This window comes from Nanorana parkeri, unplaced genomic scaffold (assembly GCF_000935625.1).
Source record: "Nanorana parkeri isolate BGI_ZX_2015 unplaced genomic scaffold, ASM93562v1 scaffold1080, whole genome shotgun sequence".
NCBI lineage: Eukaryota > Metazoa > Chordata > Amphibia > Anura > Dicroglossidae > Nanorana > Nanorana parkeri.
In genome coordinates, this window is record NW_017307348.1 from 284,558 (window position 1) to 303,664 (window position 19,107).

The window sequence follows — 19,107 nt, forward strand, 5'->3', positions numbered from 1 at the left end:
TTCCCCCCCCCCAAAAAAAAAAAAAACATGTAGAATATATTTCTTACCTTTCAGCTGTTTCTTCAGCTTTTACATTAGACACTAAATTGATGGACCTGAAATTATAACTTTTTTTTTCTGCCTGGTAAATATGTTGTTGATCTCTGATATAGAATATTCTCTTTTTTTAAATATTTTTAGACATTTATTAGATTTGTAATGGATAATATGGAAATAAGGCAGTGTGTTTGTTCATAGAATTTTGGGTGAAAAATGAAAAGTTTCCTTTGGCTCCCACGCTATACTCTTCCTGGTTATTCTTTATTGGTTTGCAATGGTCATGAAGAAGCACTAGTTACCATGTATTTCACTGGCAAGAAATAAATGCCTTTAAATACATTGGATAATTGATTTTTGATGTACTATACACACACAATAATTTCCCACATATTTTGGCTTATATATTTAAAGGTACACTTTGGTAAAAATTAAATACTGAGCCTTGAAATGTTTATTGGGAGCACAGTACTACCAGCTCAGTACCTGCACGTTTTATCTGGGGATTGCTCTTGTGCACCAATCCACCCCAGTCTTTTTTGCAGGTCATCTGAGACCCCCTCAGATGAGCGTTGGAGTGCTGTTCCCAGACATATCCACATCAGGCTCCTTGCTTCCTCTGTCACAAACAAGAAAGGGCAGTGTTAAGAAGCACACAAACTCGCTAAACCGCCATGGAAGATTCAGTCTGATGGGTGATACATGAATCAGGGGGACAGAAAAATCACACATGATGTAATTCTTACTGTAGGATTACAGGAAACTTTGATCAGAATCTGTCAGCATACAAATTTGCAATACAATGTTGACCGTCTTGTTCCAGGTGACCATGACTGCCCTGCAGCATGCACCTTCAAAAAGAAGTGTGTTGTGGGAGCTGTTTGAGCTGACAGGTTTCTTTAAAAGTAAATTGAGTGAACTGTTTGATTTTGGCCTAGCCTTAGTATTTGCTGGATAACATTAAACTAATTGCCTGGAATGGCTCTTCAATTTGTAATTCTTTTAGCAGCTTCGAAGACAGCAGCAGGAGATAAAGTCTATGCAGCTGCATCAGCAGCAGCTGCAGCAGCAGCAAAAAGTCTCTGGCTGGGGCAATGCTGGGAAATCTACTGGCAATACAACATCTCTCTTGGAGATTCAGCAAGAAGAAGCCAGGCAAATGCAAATAATGCCGCCTCAGGCTGGCCGTGGTCGACCGCCTAACCTTACTCTTCCAGCTACGCCTGCCCCTCCTGTGAGTACCATTGTCCAAAAAACAGGTAGACCTCGGAAGTCTCGCATGCATTCCTTACTTTTGCTATGAAGATACCTATTGTGTGTTTAACTTTACTAGCTTAATTAAATGTAAAGTAGTATCTGAGTTTGAAAGGAGAGATTTTCTCTGAGCCATGTTACAGTTCATAACCTCCTTCGTCCACCTTTATAACAGACATGTACCAGAACCACATGTGGCATTATAGCAGATTTAAATGTATATAGCTGTATTAAGGTGTTGGAAGTTGTGCCATACTCCCGGATGCTTGATCGTGACTTCTCCTCAGGCTCAATTATCTTTTATGGTGTCTAGAGAGCACTAAATGTTTCTTCTTTTAAGAAGCTAGTGAGTTTGAATTAGATAATAAATTCACAATGTTCAGCGTTTTGATATTTTATGTGAATCCACAGGCACTCGGCCCTATGTAGGTTTCTACTGGGATAAAAACGTCTGTTTTTGCATTGCCAGTTTATTATGACTACTGTAACTGATTTTATATGTCAGATGTGTCTGCACAGTTGGAGAACACTGGCATACTAAAATCTTTATACTCCTACAGAACAGTGAGACATTCAATGAGTAAAATTAATATTGTGAAAGTGGAAGTATTATGACAAACTTGTTTTTGTATAATCAAACTTTCCTGCTTTTTTTTTTATAGCAACTTCAAAACACTAGTAGCTCAGTGAGCTCAGTGAGCTCAGTATGGGGTAATCTGAACAATAACCCGAGCCCCCAGTGGTCATCTGATTCAATAAGTAGTATCTGGAATAGCCCAGAAAATAAGAGCCCTAGTGGTGGATTCTGGGACGATGCGGTAAAACAGGTGGCACCTCGAAACACCACCAACAAGAACAAGAACAATGCCAGGTAAAAACTGAATATTCCCTTGTGCTACCTACAGACGTTTTAACATTTATAACATTAAAATTTTGGATTTAGCTGTATTTATTATTACTAATTGTGAACTTTGGTGATGGACACTGCACAATTTCCACTAAACATGCCAGAAAAAGAAATAGCCCATTGTATCAGATCCTCTACAGTCACCTAGAGCAATTCTTCTCCCATACTGCTTCATTAAGAATAGTTGGTATCTTGTCCCATTGTACTTTAGATTTACTTAGAGAACTATAGCCCGCTCACAGCTTGCATAATGTGTTCGCTGACTTCACTGGTTGGTTCATAAAAGCGCACACAGAGGATAGCTCTAACTTCATGTCATCATTGGCAGGGTGTGTAGTCACCAGCCTGCTCCACAAGACAGGAAAGGAAATCATGAAGGTGGCTGACAAAGCGCCTTACAGACTGATGTACAGGCAGTCCCCGGGTTACGGACCTCCGACTTACAGACAATCCGTACTTACGAACGGGGTCCACAGTTCTCCTAAATGTACCGGCAGCCGCCGGTACATTTAGGAGAACTGTGGCTGCAGCGGCCTGTGTCCTTTCAAATCCCCGCTGCTCTCCGCTCCTGTGTTGGCGGAGGCAGCGGGGACACAGACCGCTGCATACCACCGATGCCCCACGTATCTCCGCTGATGTGCCGACTTCCTCTTCAGCTGTTCCGTCGGCTTCCCCGGTCCGGACGATCCTCCGGTCTCCTGGTCCGGCCGCGGCTCCTCTGCCCCGCCCCCCTGCCTACTCTTCATTGCAGGCTGGGAGCCATACCCAGCCTGCTTTTGGGTATTGTAAAATGCAATCACCAATAGCAAGCTGGCTATTGCACCCGCCTGCTGTCAATTGGCATGGGGGGACCTGATAGAGAACTTTCCCAAGTAATCTTCCAGGACAGCATCTGAGAGATAGTCTCCTCCCACCTAAAACAGGAAACACATCACATACACCAAATAAAAGGGCACTTGCCCCCAGCATACCTCAGTTTTTTGTGTTTCCTCGGCCTAACAGGAGCATGGGAGCACTGCAGAAATGGATGTTTTTTATTTGTTTCTGAGGCCTGCGTGCACGTGGCAGGGGGCCTGCTGCTCTGGTATCTCCTCCCTTTGCGGCCAGTGGTCTTGGAGATACCGGGGCAAGATCCCTAGGGCAGTCCCCATCCTGTCCTACCCTTAGGGGTGAATGGCCCTGAGGTTTCTCTCTTTCAAGAGGGCAACCATCCTCCCTTTGTGATGACTCCAGTGGAGTTTTTCCCAGCTAGCGGGGGTTATAGCTGCCTTCCTGGGGGACTCTGGCGGTCTGAGGAGTGTACCCGCGGGAGCCACCGGGCTGTTGAGGTCTGTTTCCGCATTTCTGTTCGTTACTCACAGTTGTGTGGTGGCGGCAGGGAAGCCTCGCGCCGTGGCAGGTGACTCGGCAGCTGTCTTGCCCATTTTCTCTCTCGGCCGCCTCGAGCAGAGACTCGTGGGGCGGAGGCGCACAGCAGTGACGTCAGACGCGGAGCACTGTCGGAGGTCACAGGCCGGGGGCGGTACTGCGGGTGGAGGCGGGGGATGGCGTCAAATGACGCATTTCCGGTCCGGCCATAAGAAGGATGTGTCCCGCTCGGCCATGGCACTGATCAGACCCTGGAGAGAGGGCCAGCTACCCGGTGGAGCACCTTGTGGCACCAAACGAGGTGGGAGCAATCGGAGCGGGGGCGGAGAGCGTGGAGCTTCGCATTGGTCGGCGACCATGCCAGCAGACTCTGCGAATGTTGCTGCACCCAATGATCTGGGAGAACCCTCTGCAGCCAGCTCTAAGGTAGGCAGGTGCACGGCACCTTACACTACCCTGAAGGAGGGCTCTTTGGCTAAAGACCTGGTCGGGGGACATAGCGTCCAAGAACCGGCTCTGTGGGCTACCGTTTAAAGGAGATTTGCTGTTTGGTCAGGAGCTGGAGGAAGTTCTGGACAGATCTTCGGACAAAAAGAAGGGGTTCCCCCTAGCGAACAAACAACCTAGGAAGCCCTTTCGAGGTCAACTCGCCCGGAAAAACAGAGGGGGTAAAAAGCAGGACCAGGGCAAGAAGTGGGCATTTAAGAAGGGGAAAGACAAAAGTGGGTTTCGTTTTTCCCCCGCCCAGGCCCAAGCAAAACCCCAGTGACTGCCCGGCTTTGGTGGGGGGAAGACTCAGATCGTTCCTCCCCCAGTGGCAGGAGGTCACACACAGCGGTTTCATCTTGAACCTGATCCAGTGGGGTTACAGGATAGAGCTGGTGAAACCTCCTCCTGCCAGTTTTCTCGTGACTTTCCTGTCCAAAAGCCCAAACGATGGTACTGGCCTTACAGAACCTAATGGACCAGGAAGTTATTTGCCCGGTGCCAGTAGGGGAACGGGATGCTACTCGGGGGGTGCCAGGCTGATACTAAATTTGAAACCCTTGAACAGGGTGGTACGGTACAAGCGGTTCCGTATGGAGTCTATTTATTCAGTAAGAAACCTGTTGCCCCCGTTGGTGTTTCTAGCAAAAATAGACTTAAAAGATGCGTATCTCCATCTACCAATCAGAGAGCAGTCGCAACAACTCCTCAGGTTTGCGATAAAGGGACCCCACGGGATAGCTCACTATCAATACAGAGCTCTGCCTTTCGGTCTTTCTTCTGCGCCAAGACTCTTCACAAAGGTGTTGGCGGAGGCGCTGGCTCCACTAAGGCTTCAGGGGATCGAGGTTATCCCTTACCTGGACGACCTGCTGTTCTTCAGCCACTCCCCAGAGACCCTCAGGGGGAATCTGGAGCAGGCAGTGGCACACCTACAGGGGCTAGGCTGGCTGATCAATGGGGAGAAATCCCAGCTGCAGCCAACACAGGATATCACTTTCCTGGGGTACCGGATAGATTCCAGAGTCTCTCGTCTGTTTCTCCCAGAGGACAAACGGGAAAGGATAGCGGAGTTGACTCTATCCTTGTATCTTTCAAACGAGGTGTCCTTCAGGGTGATAATGCGTCTCCTAGGTCTTATGACCTCGGCGATCCCGGCCGTGTGCTGGGCACAGCTCCACTCAAGAACGCTTCAAGCTTTTCTTTTGCAGCATTGGGGCGGCGAACAAGAGACGCTGGACGAGTGCATCCAGGTCCCGGCTCAGGTAAAGGCATCTCTCACCTGGTGGTTAGAGAGAAAAAATCTGGTAGGTGGACGGCTGTGGAGAGTGCCGCAACAAGTGACAATCACCACAGACGCCAGTGCCTGGGGCTGGGGCGCCCATTGGGGGGAGAACTTAACCCAAGGGAAGGGGGATCACGCTTGGCGTCGGCAATCCTCCAACATCCGAGAACTGAAGGCAATCGGACTAGCCCTTGTCGAGTTCGAACAGGGAATCAGGGGCTCTCACGTGGCAGTCCGGTTGGACAATGCCACGTCAGTGGCCTATATAAACAGGCAGGGGGGCACGGGGTCGCGGACTCTGCTGGCCCTGTCCCAATAGATTCTGGCCTGGGCGGAACACAACCTGTTATCCCTCACAGCGGTGCATCTGAAAGGAACGCTGAACTCCTTAGCCGATTTCCTGAGCAGGAAACGCATTCGGCCATCGGAATGGGCACTGAACGACCATACGTTCCTAATGCTGAGGGCCAGGTGGGGGACCCCGGATATAGACCTGTTTGCAACCAGGGAAAACCGGAAGGTAGAAGTGTTTTTTTCGTTGTGTCCGGGGGACGGAGCCCTGGGAGGGGACGCATTCGCCCACCCATGGGTTTTTTGCCTGGCATACGCTTTTCCCCCGGTGAGGTTATTACCCAGGGTTATATCGAAAGTGGTACAGGAGCGGGTGACGCTCATCCTTGTGGCTCCTTGGTGGCCAAAGAGACCATGGTTTGCGACTCTTCGCAATCTCAGCATGGAACTTCCCTGGATTCTGCCAGTAACCCCGGACCTGCTGTCCCAAGGGCCAGTACGGCATCCCCATCCAGAGGCACTCAATCTGGCAGCTTGGATTCTGAAAGGGAGATCCATCTCCCAGCATTAAAATACAAAAAAAAAACATTACATTAAAAAGACAAAAAAAATTAAAAGTAAAGAAAAAGTTACATAAATAAAAATTTAAAATGCAAACAAATAATAAAAAATAAAGTTTATAAAATAAAATTAAAAATAGGAAAAAACTTTTTATGCTGTGTCATTTTAAATAAAACATTTTTTAAATTATATTATAATCTTCTGAACAACAGGAACAGACAGCAAAAGAACCGTGACCCTTCCCTATGCTATCCAAAACTAAAAAAAATGTTTTTTTTGGCTGGAGTTACACTTAAAAACTGATAATGCCGAGCCGTAGAGCTGCTTCATGTAGTTAGGTCGCTGGACATCATTGTTCTTCATTCCCACTGGTTTTGCCACAAAAGGGGCCAACACTGTGTGACCAAGCACCAACATAACTCGCTAAGTTGTGTGTTGTGTGCACATTCTGTGCTCTCTTTCCTACCATTTATCATCAAGGAAGCATCTCCCCACAAAGGACCACATGGAACGTCAGTCTTTTGATCTGCTCCTGCTGCCCACCTATAGTGAATTGTCACCTCCGGCCACCTGACCCTGAGTGCATGCATTGCCTTTCAGCCATGTGGCCACATGTCCGATTCTGGACAAGTCCCACTGTAATGCCTGCTTCCAGTTTATGCTCTACTGATTGATCTGGAGCTTCTTGCTGCATGTTTGCTGCCGATGCATACAGCTGCAGCCTGGAATTATGCCATCCTTAGCTGATAGTGCCCTGTCCTCAGAATCCTCCTTGGAACCCTCAGGTGTGGCTTGACCGCCGTCCCTCTTGGTTGAGGATTTTACCACGGTCATGCAAGATTTTAACCTAAATCACTAAGTTATTTGCTGACTTTTAATGCAGAGGCCACCAGTCCACTCCAGCACCCTCTCTTGCAGATTCTATGTCTCATTTGCCCTCTGTCTTAACAGCTTCCAGGCCATTGGTTGCAGAGGCTCTCTCTTATTCAGAGTTGTTCTAGTCCTTGATTGATTAGCTTGAACCCTGAGAACCCTGTGTATTGCTTTAACTCGCAAATTAATGGCAAACGTTTTGGCACTTGATGCAGTGCGCACCACTCTGAAACTATGGGATCAACCTGTTGCTTCTTCCATTGCCTTTTCCAATCTGGAGCCATTTAAATTTTATAGGACCACAAGGACATTCCCTTTACACCTGGTTTTCCAACTATTTCTGTATGGAGATTGGGAGCATTCTGATAAACTGTTTGCTCCTCCGTGCTTATCAGCCTCGTATCCTTTTGGTGAGGATTTTATACAGAAGTGGTCTATTCCCACTGTGGATCAGGTGGTATCCTGCATTAAGAAGGTGCTTACTTTTCCTGTAGAGCGCGTAACCTATGTTCTAAAGACCCAGCTAATAAGAAGTTTAAAGCCCTTTTTTAGAGCTTTGTTCTCTCTGGTTGGTCTTGCCCTTTATCCAATCCAAACCATGTCTGACTGGTCATTATCCTATAAAAAGATCTAGCCACTGCTGTGGTTGGTCCCTCGTTTATAGAACATGTGCAGCAGATGAGTGTACCATTCAATTTCAGATGTGACAGTTTGCTGAAAGCCTCCAATCCCATTTCTGACATCTCATATCCGTGCATATGCGTAGTGCATTTTGACTAAAGTGCTAGACTGTAGAACCCCTGTGTAAAAATCATTTTATTTGGATGGCCTTTGAGAGCGAGGCATCTCTTCAGACAAGCTCTTGACGACATAAGCAAGGATGCTACTGGTGGCAAGAGCGCCCATCTTCCTCAGTGGAAGAAACTCAAGGTACAGACTGCAAAGTCTTCACCCCCTGCCTTCCCCAAGCTTTGATCCTGGAGCTTGAAGTCTGCCAATCCCTCAGACAATAATAAAACCAGCGTTCTGCGCTATCGGAAAGGGGAAATTAAAACGAAAAAGAAAGAAAACCGGACTGGCTGTGAGCTGCTGGGGCTCAGGCTGATCGGCCTGAGCCCCGAAATTAATTAATCAATGGTACAGCGCTCTGAGCCTCACTGTATAATCATCAAAAACCAATATAGTGGAACCAATAATAAAAGAAATAAATGAATGTAATGTGTCAAACCGTGTGTTTCTTCAACAACTAACAGTGTGATAAACATATAGTGTGGATCTTTCCTCGAAGGGGAAATTAAACCACAGTCAAAATTTAAAACTATTGGTACCGAGGAAGCACATCGGTAAAAAATAGTAAAAAAAACTTAAATCGTATAATTATATGGATATAAAATGGAACAAGTGTGTGTATAATTACAATTGTGTAAATAAATATAATCATAAAAATAGCACTATGAATGGAGAAATATTATATCAGTGTCCCGTGAAGTTTCATTCATGGAAACTTATTGTAGAATAAGGGGCATGTGTACACATCTGAAGTGCCAAAGGGGAATGCTTGTCTGAAGGAGAAACCGCCGTAGGGAACGCACTCACCAGATGTCAGAAGAACGAAAACGATCTAGTTATCCCGGGAAGGCTGCTGTATTCTGTCAGATGTTCCGTTCCATTGCCGTGAGGAGATGATCGGGTGACGGAAGGGTGAAGCCTATCTGGTGTTCCAGGAGCAAGATCGCGTTCTTGTGTAACGTTCCTTTCTTATTTCAGCGTGTCAGTGAGGGAACTGATAATGCGCTGCGTAGGGTTTTCTTGTAAAGTTTCCAGGGGCCGTCGTGGTTCGGAGTCTCAGGATAGAGATTTAAATCCGGAAAAGGAGAGAGGACAGAGCGGCAAGGCTCATGGTGTATTAAACAGAGATTTATTGGAAGTCATAAAAATCGCTCTCCATAGCGTTACAAATAGAGATAAAAATTATGGATAAAAGATTTTTTCCGCTGACAGGTCAGCTGCCGATAGTAGAGTACTCTTCAGACTGTTAATGTGCCGTGGTATACATCAAGGTGTCATTGCCCCATTTACTGCAGCAGAACAGGGGGTTTACTCCAACCTGTTAACTTATTTCCAAGCCCAAAGGGGGAATTCATCCCGTTCTGGATTTCAAAGCTCTGAAAGTCTTCATGAGAGTCCTAAAATTCCACATGGAATCTAGCAAATGTGTAATTTCTTCCTTTCACCAGGGTGACTTCCTGGCTTCTGTAAACATCAGAGATGCTTACCTACATGTACCCAACTTTTCAGTGCATCAGCCGTTCATATGCTTTGCGCTGGGGCCCCTGAGCTAATGGATTGTGGCCCTTATTTACAGCATCTAACCTGTTTTTTAAGCTTTTCATTTGCATCTTGGGTATTCCCTACACTGCAGGCCCCAGTGATAACCCCCCACCCCCTTAACCTTCAAAAATCATCTCTGGAATCAGCTGTGTCCAGGACTAAACCCCAAAATTCGGACTCTCTGTTACAGTGTTGAAATATTTTAATAAAATTGGAACCAACTTGTGGAGCAAGAGATCATAGACAAAGGTTGACTCATTTAAGTTAAACGCATCATGCATTTTTTTTATAAATGCTATCACTTCACTTTATATTCACTTTAATGGGGGCTTTTATTTTATTACAGTGTTTGTTCACAGGAAAATAGTAATGTCTGTACTAAATTTTACATTTTTCTTTTGTCTCTTCAGTAAGTCTTCTTCAGGGGTGAACAGCCGACAGAGTAAGAAGGTTGAGCAAGAAGAAAAGCTCGTAAGACTGTTCCAAGGAGCAACAAAGTGTGCTGATAGCTTCACCCTGTGGTGTGAGCAGACACTGCATGCACTCAGCACTGCCCACAACCTGGATGGTAAGGAAGCATATTTGGTCATTTATTGTACACTGTTTGCAGCAAAAAACAATGTTTGCACCTTTTCTAGTCATCTTTGTTTTTGTCAGCTTATTGACATTAAACTAGATGACATGTTATGAATTTTAGAAAAATTGCCACCCTTATTTTTACACAGTTTTCTAGCTGTATAAATCTATCAAATGTGTACTTTTGGCTCGTCGTAATCTTGTTCAGCCAAACTCCATCAGTAATTAGCTGATGGCCCTGATTAGGGCCAGCCTAGTCTATTAATATTTATTCATCTAATAGAACTTTTGGAACATTGCTGACTCTACTTGAGCTGAAACAACTAATCGATAATGAGAATCGTTGTCAATTGTTCTCATTATCAGTTAGTTGAATCCGCCACTCTGCTCCCCTGTTCTCCTCCCCGCTGGTGAGGGCTGCAGCGGTCTGTCCCTTTCATTCCCTGCTGCTCTTCCACCTGTGTCGGCAGAGGCAGCGGGAACCAACAGGGAGGAGAGAGACCTGCTGTGCCTTTTCATTCCCCGACTCATCTGCGGCTGGCCCCCGTGCCTCCTCTGTATTCCCGGCTTTTCTGCGTCAGCCCCTGTGCCTTTTCTTTTGTTCCCCGGCTCGTCCGCTGCCACCCCCCTGCCTCCTCTGTATTCCCCGACTCCTCAGCAGCCCCCACTCTTCTGCTAATGCCCCCCACTGGTGCCCCAGTTCCTCTTCTGCTCCCCTGTGCCTCCTTTTTTGCCCGCGGTAAAAATCCAGCGTCAAGTACCTATCCAGCGGCTGGAAACAATAGCCAGCCTGCTATTGGCTATTTTAAATTGCAGTAGCCAATAGCAGGCTGCCTATTGCACTAGCCCAAAGACTCCTGTCAATAAGCAGAGGAGGATCTGAAGGAGAACTTCTCTCATCTGCTGATTGGCACTGGACGGGTGCAATAGCCAGCCTGCTATTGAGTATTGCAATTTGAAATAGCCGCTGGCTGGCTTGGCTTGTGCCACTGCCTGCGATGCTTACAGCTGTCATTCCCCAATTAAAGCTATTGAAGTGGAAAGGTGACCAACTAATCGATTATGAAAATAATCATTAGTTGCAGCCCTAGACTCTACCCTGAAGTAGCCAACCTTGTTAATCTTTGCACAAGCAGAGATTGGAATTGTCCGTGTCTTAAAAACAACCCTGACACCACATGGAATTGCAGGTCTTTCCTGCTTTAGCTCGTGTCATGTTAGCCCTAGTTCATTCAGCTACAATTTAAAGAGGACCAAGACAAAAAAGATAATATCGGCTTTTATGACTGGGGAAGGTGGGTAGGGTTCAAAAAATCCAAAGTGTTTTAGAGCAGTGCTCCCCAACCTTTTTATCGCCGCGGACCGGTCAACGTTTGATAATTTTACCGCGGCCCGCTGAGGGGGGGGGACGTTGATTCATTGCCTCATTAGAGAGCTGTCGCCGCAAACTATGCAGAGCGGTTTTGGTGTGTGGGAATCATCTGTCCCGGTAAATCCATATTTCAGGTAGGACTCATGGTATTGTCTGTTAAAAGTTACATATTTCTTTGATGTTGAAGGCCCTTCTTCTGTCTCTTCACTGGGCCTTTTCTTTTTCCCAAGGAAACTTTAACGACGTCTGTTTCGTACTCATTTTTGCTAATTTGTGGGTTAAATTTGAGCAAACACAATATACACGTACACCAAGCACTGTTAAACATGAGAAAGTACCGGTGAACTGAGAGAAGAGCGATACACACCTTCTCTTTACCAAAGCTACAATGCCACTGCCGCTTGCAGCCGCTCAGCTCCAGACGTCACCTAAAACCGCCCCGATATCACGATATTTTGCGCATGCGCGGTATTGGTGCGGCTTTAGGTGACGTCTCTCAGCTCCCGGTTAACCTCTCGTCCTGGAAAGTCGGACAAACCCGAGAGAAATACACCACAGTAAATAAAATGGAAATAATGTAATGTTCCTTGGGCGGCCCGGAACCATTTGATCCACGGAACGGTACCGGTCCGCGGCCCGGGGGTTGGGGACCACTGTTTTAGAGGAGTGAAAATTCACTCTGCTCTCGCCTTCTGTTAGCATGTTCCTTGTTAGCATACTTATATGCAAAACACCTGATGGCTGTCAGATCTGGCACTCCCTCTCTGTGTAAATGCTGCTTTACAAGGGGCTGATACCCAGTCAAAGTTAGCTACTTACACTAGTTGTATGTTTAAAGGCTAAGTTCACCTTTCGCAAAATCAAAGAAATGCATATTTGGTAGTGTAACTAAAAAGCCTGAAAAGCATTGCAATGGTGATCATTTGATCAGGTCTGCAGAGCTCAGGCTTCTGCACGTTCTCATACTGGCAGAGCGCTGTACTGAGTTACGGAGTTTCAGTTAGGGGAGATGGGGAAGCGGGGTTGGACGGGAATAAGGACAGCTCTACTGCATCTAACTAGTGGGAGGACGGCTGGATGCCGTATGAGGTGATTTAATGCAGTTTGAAGTCCAGCCGTTCTTCCCCCATCTCTCCTAACTGAAACTCCGTACCTCAGTACAAGCTCTGCCAGTATGAGAATGTGCTGAAGCCTGAGCTCTGCAGCCCTGATCCAGTGATCATGTTATATTATGAAATATGCATTTCATTAATTTTTGCAAAAGGTGAACTAGCCTTTAATTCCTTTTAATGATTTCATAATAAACACATACTTGCATTTATCTGTGTATTTTATAGAGTTCATCTTTGTTACTCTGTTTATATTTATGAACTGAAACAGAATTAAATACTTCAACTAATTGCTTACAAGTACAGTTTAGGAATGTTCACACAAACATTTTAGCCAGGCACTTTATTAAGTAATTGCATTGTTACCTAGAAAAAAGGTTGGTCCAGCAAAAGGGAAAACAATAACCATCATGTGCCCAATGGCAGTTTTGCCTTTTCTAGTTTTAGCAGTTTATCAAGTTTATATTTTTAATTGGTTTTTAATGGTTTTACTTACTCTTTTCAGTTTAACCTCACAATATTCTTTTATGTGTTGGTACAGTGCTCACATTTGTATCTTTCCTGCGTGAAGTGGAGTCTCCGTATGAGGTCCATGACTATGTCTGTGAATATCTTGGAGACACACCAGAAGCCAAGGATTTCTCCAAGCAGTTTCTGGAGCGCCGAAATAAGCAAAAAACTGCTGTACAAAAGCCACCGCAGGTAATACATTAAGTTACATCTGGGATTTATCTGAGGCCCTGTTCACCAGGTTTTAAAAGGGTGATTTTGTGCGTTTTTCATTGTGTTTCAGTGCTGAAACGCAATTTAGAAATGCCCAAAACTGCGCTGATGAGCGCGGTTCCAATGAAATCTGTATGGAAACCACACTGATCAGCGCGGGAAAAAAAGGGTCAGGGAGCATTTTCGGTGGCAGGCAGTTCGGACCATGCGGAGCCGAGCAGTCGCATGGATGGTTGGTCTAAATTCTTTATTTGCTTCCTTAACTGCCTAAGGGCCGGCCGGCCAGGGGTTCTCTAGATCTGAGCGGGCGTCTTTAGACGTCCGCTCAGACACGCCCTCTTGCGCGCGCCGCTGGGAAATGGCCACAATTTAAAAACGGGATGCGAGCCCGGGATCAGAATGTCGCCTGTGACGCAGGGGATCAGAGAGAGCTCGGTACACGAGCTCCCTCCGGTCCCCTCTCCTCTGAAAGAATGCGGAAGTGTATAATACATCACTTCCGCATTCTTGTGTCACTCTCCAGCTTCAGAAGCTGATGGAGCAGATCTTTGCTTCATCAGCTTCTTTTGGGGGGTCCTAGGTGACATTAGGGGTCTTGGAGACCCCTGATGTCTCCATAAAGAGGACCTGTCACATATTTTGCTATCACATAGGGGGGGTATGTGATAGCAATAAAGTATAAAAAAACGTATTTTTTTTCAAAATTTTCAGTAATTTTTCCTAATTATAATAAAAAATAAAACCCCCAGTGGTGATTAAATACCACCAAAATAAAGCTCTATCTGTCCCCAAAAAATGGTGTAAAATTCATTTCAGTACAGCGTTGCATGACTGAATAAACGTCAGTCAAAGTACCGCAGCGCTGAATACTGAAAAATGGCCTGGCCAGGAAGGTGGTCTAAACACCTGGTCTTGAAGTGGTTAAATATTAGAAAAACACAATTGCAGATTTGAAGTTTATTTTTGAATGAAGCAGAAATAGTATTAACGTGGGGAACAGTCAGAACCTGTCAAGTTATATCTGTATTTTGTTTGCTTTCTCTTCCTTTTTGACATGTCCTGTCACTGGCACATGAAACAAGAACAGAGATTCCCAAAAGGGACGCAACAGTAAAAATGTTACTGTAGAAATGTTGCTGCTCATTTGAGGGATTTACCCCTCACTTGCAGTGTATTGGCATCTTAAAGCATATTTGTGCCTTGGAAACATGTTAAGGTGTTGTGGCTTCGATAGCAGGTACCTTATGGTGCCTAATTGAACCCTATTGGCGATCTATAATGACATTTTGACCAGATAGTGGCCTTATTCAGGGTAAGTATGGGAGCATTTGACCGAGTACCGGTATCGGTGCATCCCTATTCTGCTCTCCCCTGTATAAATTAATACCTAACTGTGCTAAAACAATGTAATTAGTGTAATAATCAATAGATTAATATAGTGCTATACAAAGCATAAATATACAAGCCCCATATTTATTGCTTCGGTTTTGCCCTTTGTGATATATTTTATTTGTCAATGTGTATTTATATAAACAGTGCTTCTGACTTTCATATAAGCTGCAGTGTTAATATCCAGAATTAATTTATTCATATATAACAACTCAAAACAAAATTCTCAGAAGTGCATATCACATCTAATCCATATTCAAACCAGTGGAACAGTAAACAGATCTGCCTTTACCAACACCCAGATAGCTGGACAAGCACATGCGATGAAGACATCTATTACTGATCAATATTGTATGCTCTGCTAATATTCCAAGATGGGATTATTTTATTATTGCCACTGCCTAGCAATTCTACACTTCAGTGTCCACTTAGATTCAGAATAACATTTCCTTCCTTATATACTTTACAGATCTTCCCATATGGTAGTATGATACATTTATTAAATTGTCTTGAAGAATATAATAAAACATATATTCTATAAATAAGCTTTGCACTAATACCGTATATACTCGAGTATAAGCCGACCCGAATATAAGCCGAGGTACCTAATTTTACCACAAAGAACTGGGAAAAAATATTGACTCGAGTATAAGCCTAGGCAGCTACTGGTAAATGTACAAAATGAAGATAGATACCAATAAAATTACATGAATATTTATTTCAAAGAAAAACAATAACCTAGCTCTGTAAGTGGAAAGGGGGGGTCAACATTAACAATATGGTATCAAAAATACCGTAACTTTAAAAGTACAACAACCTTAGCTCAATCAGCAACCAAGCTAACACACAAGAGCTAAAATCCTTCAAAACTGGAGTTCTCCTCATCATCTGTATGTCCAAACAGAGCTTCAGCTGGTGTGAGGTGTTTTTAGCTGAGGGAAACTTGCAGATGGCAACTCCCTCTCCACATATACCATTCCCCCGACACAGAGGATAAAATATTTCCACAATCCCTGGGCAGATCCTGCTTTTCATAAGGATTTTATCCTTTCCATTCACTCCCCTTACCTTATCTCTTCTCTTCAGCCTGCACCAAGCCGCGCTTCTGCCTCCGGACCCGCCCCCTGCCCACAACACAGTGACAAGCCAATCACTGGCAGTCGCTGTGCAGCCAACAAGCCTATGTATGTGCGCTGTTCATCGCACATACATAGAGCTTTCAGACCTCAGAAATTGACACGAGATACTTTGATGATGAATTTACAGCGCAGTCCATAACAATAACACCTCCTGACAGATACGACAACCTGGATGCCTTAGAACCTGACCAGCGTACTCACTTTGCTCAGTTCTCGAGACGCTGACTCGAGTATAAGCCGAGGGGGCATTTTTCAGCACAAAAAATGTGCTGAAAAACTCGGCTTATACTCGAGTATATACGGTATCTCCTTTCTAAGCTGCAAGCACTAATTTACTGTGATGCCAAATAATAAAAAATGTGCCATGCTATATCCAAACCACTATAAATATAGAAAGAAAATCAAATCCTGCAACCCCTGTGTGACGCTTATATTTCCACAAACATAATTAAAACTCCTTCAATCTGTGGTTTCCACTATTCTTTCACATCTGTTGACATCAAAAAACCTCCACTAATCAGAGTGACGCTTACCTAGCAAATAGACCCAAATTCTAGGTCTACAGAGCTTGCATCCCCTTTTATGTGGGTTAAACCTTTACCTAGATGTAGGGGGCGGTTCTAATTTCTTCTCCTTATATTACCTGTTCCACATTCATGTGTAAAACAAATGGAAAAACTCCGTGCACACCGCCAGCACTCGAAAGAAAGCTTGCACAAAACTCTGCATTTGAGCAGGCCTGCACTCTGGGTCACAGTACGCACACTGGCAGAGATAAAGAACAATAAGACTAGTAGAGTACTCTAGGCTTTTCATATTTTGTCATTCAACAAAATACTGTTTTGGCCTTTATCAGGAATCTGGATGGGTTATGTACCCAACAAGTCAAAATATCTCACAGCCGACAACACTAGAAACTGCACAAAGCGCTGGACGCAAGAAAAAGAAACAGAAGATGGTTCGTGCAGATCCAAGTCTTCTAGGCAAGTGCTTACTCCTTATTTTCTATTTCAATTACCTTGGTAGTCTTTTTAACAATATGGGGAATATTTATGAAGCTATTTACAAAAATATTCACTGCATTTGTAGGTGTTTTAAATGGGAGGGAATGCTTAACCACCTGTGAATATTTGGTAAAGGTTACATTCACTGCTTTATAAATATGCCCTTTCATTATCTTTCGAATTACATCTCCATTCTCTCCCATTGCTTCATTCTTATTTAATATTTTGCTTCTCTCTCTGTTTCAGGGTTTTCTGTCAATGCTTCCTCTGAGAGGTTGAACATGGGTGAGATAGAGACTCTGGAGGACTGATCATCATGGTGGGGTAGGGGTAACCTGTCCCACTCCCCTACCTCTGCTACATTGGGAGGAGGTAGCGGAACATTTGACTCCACCTACCCCAAACACACACTCCCAGTGCCCTACTGGGGTCATCGCGGGGCATCCTCCTACAGTGCTTTACAGAGCAGGACATTGTTGAGCATACTTTGCCCTCCACTCACCTAGGCATTCCCATGGGCATTGTGGATAAGGCACTCTGGGTGGGTAGAGAGTGAGTTATGGGGGACATTACCCTTCTCTTATCACAGTACTGTCCGGTCTCGTTTCAGAGACTTGCACGGTCTGTTACCTTTTCCACCGTTATTAGGTGGAGAGAGGAGGCTTTTGGGTTGGACTTTGCACCTCCCCTCACTGCTTTGTTGGGGTTCAGCTCTGTGGATTTTCAGTAAGGCACCCTCAGTCTGTGTGGAGCTTTTGAAGTTTGTGTAGTGCATAAGTGGCCTTCTGCACTTCTGGAGAAGAAATACTTTGAGGTAAGAATGGCGTCGCTCTCCTCTATCCACACCTTGCACTTTATTTTCATGTGTGCATTTATTAACTGATTTTTTTTTTATTATATAGTTGTCAGGTGGGAGCAGCATTAATTGCAGCTACTCCTCGGACTTGTACAGATCACTATACAGTTTGATTCTAAAAAAAAAACACATCAGTTGGTGCTGTTGGTTGAGTTCCTAATATCTACTCCCCCTGAGTTATACATATTCATATAGAAGTGCAGATATGGTGTGAATCAGAGGTGACACACTTAGTTTACACAGCTCCCTGACCACTGTCAAGTTTTTGCCCCATGTGCAGTGATTTGGGGGGGATGCCAGGTCTGACCTCAATAAAGCGCTGGTTGTATTCTAAAATATTTCTGATTTGGATGCCTTATTGCTTGGTGAATGTTGGTGTGTTCCAGGGGAACTTCAGTTTGTTTGCCACAGTCTTCCTCCATCATCTGAGAAATGTCAGCATACGGACAATCAAGCACTGGGGCAGCTGCCACCAAAAAAAAAAAATCCTTTAGTTCATGCTCCCTGCTAACACGTAACTGAATCTGTGTTATCAGATCCGACCTATAACATGAAGACTACTAGCTTTCCACTGGAGGCAGAAGACGTGGCTCAGGAGTGCGGGAGTGGAAAATGAAAATATAACGTGGGATTCTACTTTATATTATAGGGTCATTACATGAACAAAAGTCCCAGAGACACAGTTGTATTAAAGCCTAATTTATTTTACGACGTCTTGTCATTGGAAAGTTCCTATTTATTCTCCTTTTTAGGATTTGGTATGCTCTGTGAGCTCATTGGTGTTATGCGGAGAGTTTCTGGACAAACACACGTAGGGTCTTCACTAAACATTGGGCAAATTGAATGGAAAGTCATGAATGAATAGAACAGGAACAGCGGGTCATAAGGCCAGAAGGCTTGTCACAACGGTACTCAATGCAAATGTTTTGCCTTAATTCAAAGTCTTACTCTGCATTAAAGTGATGGAAAGAGTTTAACTGTAGGTGTTTCCTGATTACACAATAGAAGAAAAAAAATAACTTGGTACCACTTGACAGTGTAATAAAGAAAGAAAAAACCCTCTCCTTCATATTTTATTTGGATAGGTAACAATGTGCTGCTTCACATGGGCATGTATTGAATGGAAAATAAAGCTACATGTAGTTTCTGCTGAAGGACTGATAGGAAATGTTCATTCCCATTGCCACTTCTAGGTATGGCTGAATTCTTTATGACGCTGGTTGTGTAGCTGAGCTGAACTCCAGGCAAAAGATAAATGCACCAACCAAATACATAAAGGAAAGTTTTGTTTTCCCTGACGGTGGATTTTTATGACTTTTTCCTCATAATACCCTGAGATAATTATGTGGATAATGTTACCACACAATATAGCTCTCTTGGGCCTGGAAGAAAATCTGCCTATTTGTTTTTTGAGGGTAAGTAACACAGGTCTTGTCTTTCCCCGCAGCCTGTGACATTGAAAGGAGAAACAGCAGACTAATAAGCTCTGCTGGGGAGGAGATTACAAGAGGCCAATACCAATTCAAATCCAGATACTTAAACTGCTT

At 44.5% G+C, this 19,107-nt stretch overlaps 2 protein-coding genes across 7 annotated transcripts in view; both read left to right on the forward strand.

Moving 5' to 3' along the window:
• The window catches only part of GIGYF2 (GRB10 interacting GYF protein 2), a 105,813-nt gene that overhangs the window by 84,501 nt on the left and 2,205 nt on the right, over positions 1–19,107 (forward strand). For 4 of the 6 annotated variants that reach the window (XM_018567659.1, XM_018567658.1, XM_018567662.1 and 1 more), the window contains 6 exons: positions 1,043–1,270; positions 1,953–2,161; positions 9,803–9,960; positions 12,991–13,151; positions 16,557–16,683; positions 16,951–18,012. In XM_018567659.1, coding sequence (XP_018423161.1) covers positions 1,043–1,270; positions 1,953–2,161; positions 9,803–9,960; positions 12,991–13,151; positions 16,557–16,683; positions 16,951–17,015 — 948 coding nt within the window. In that variant the 3' untranslated portion in view covers positions 17,016–18,012. Of the gene's footprint in view, positions 1–1,042; positions 1,271–1,952; positions 2,162–9,802; positions 9,961–12,990; positions 13,152–16,556; positions 16,684–16,950; positions 18,013–19,107 lie in introns of those variants that run through there. The other 2 variants (XR_001941790.1, XM_018567661.1) reach the window with 2 other exon arrangements.
• Positions 18,913–19,107, forward strand: part of CUNH2orf82 (chromosome unknown C2orf82 homolog) — a 28,010-nt gene continuing 27,815 nt past the window's right edge. The window contains exon 1 of the mRNA XM_018567654.1: positions 18,913–18,975. Coding sequence (XP_018423156.1) covers positions 18,913–18,975 — 63 coding nt within the window. The remainder of the gene's footprint in view (positions 18,976–19,107) is intronic.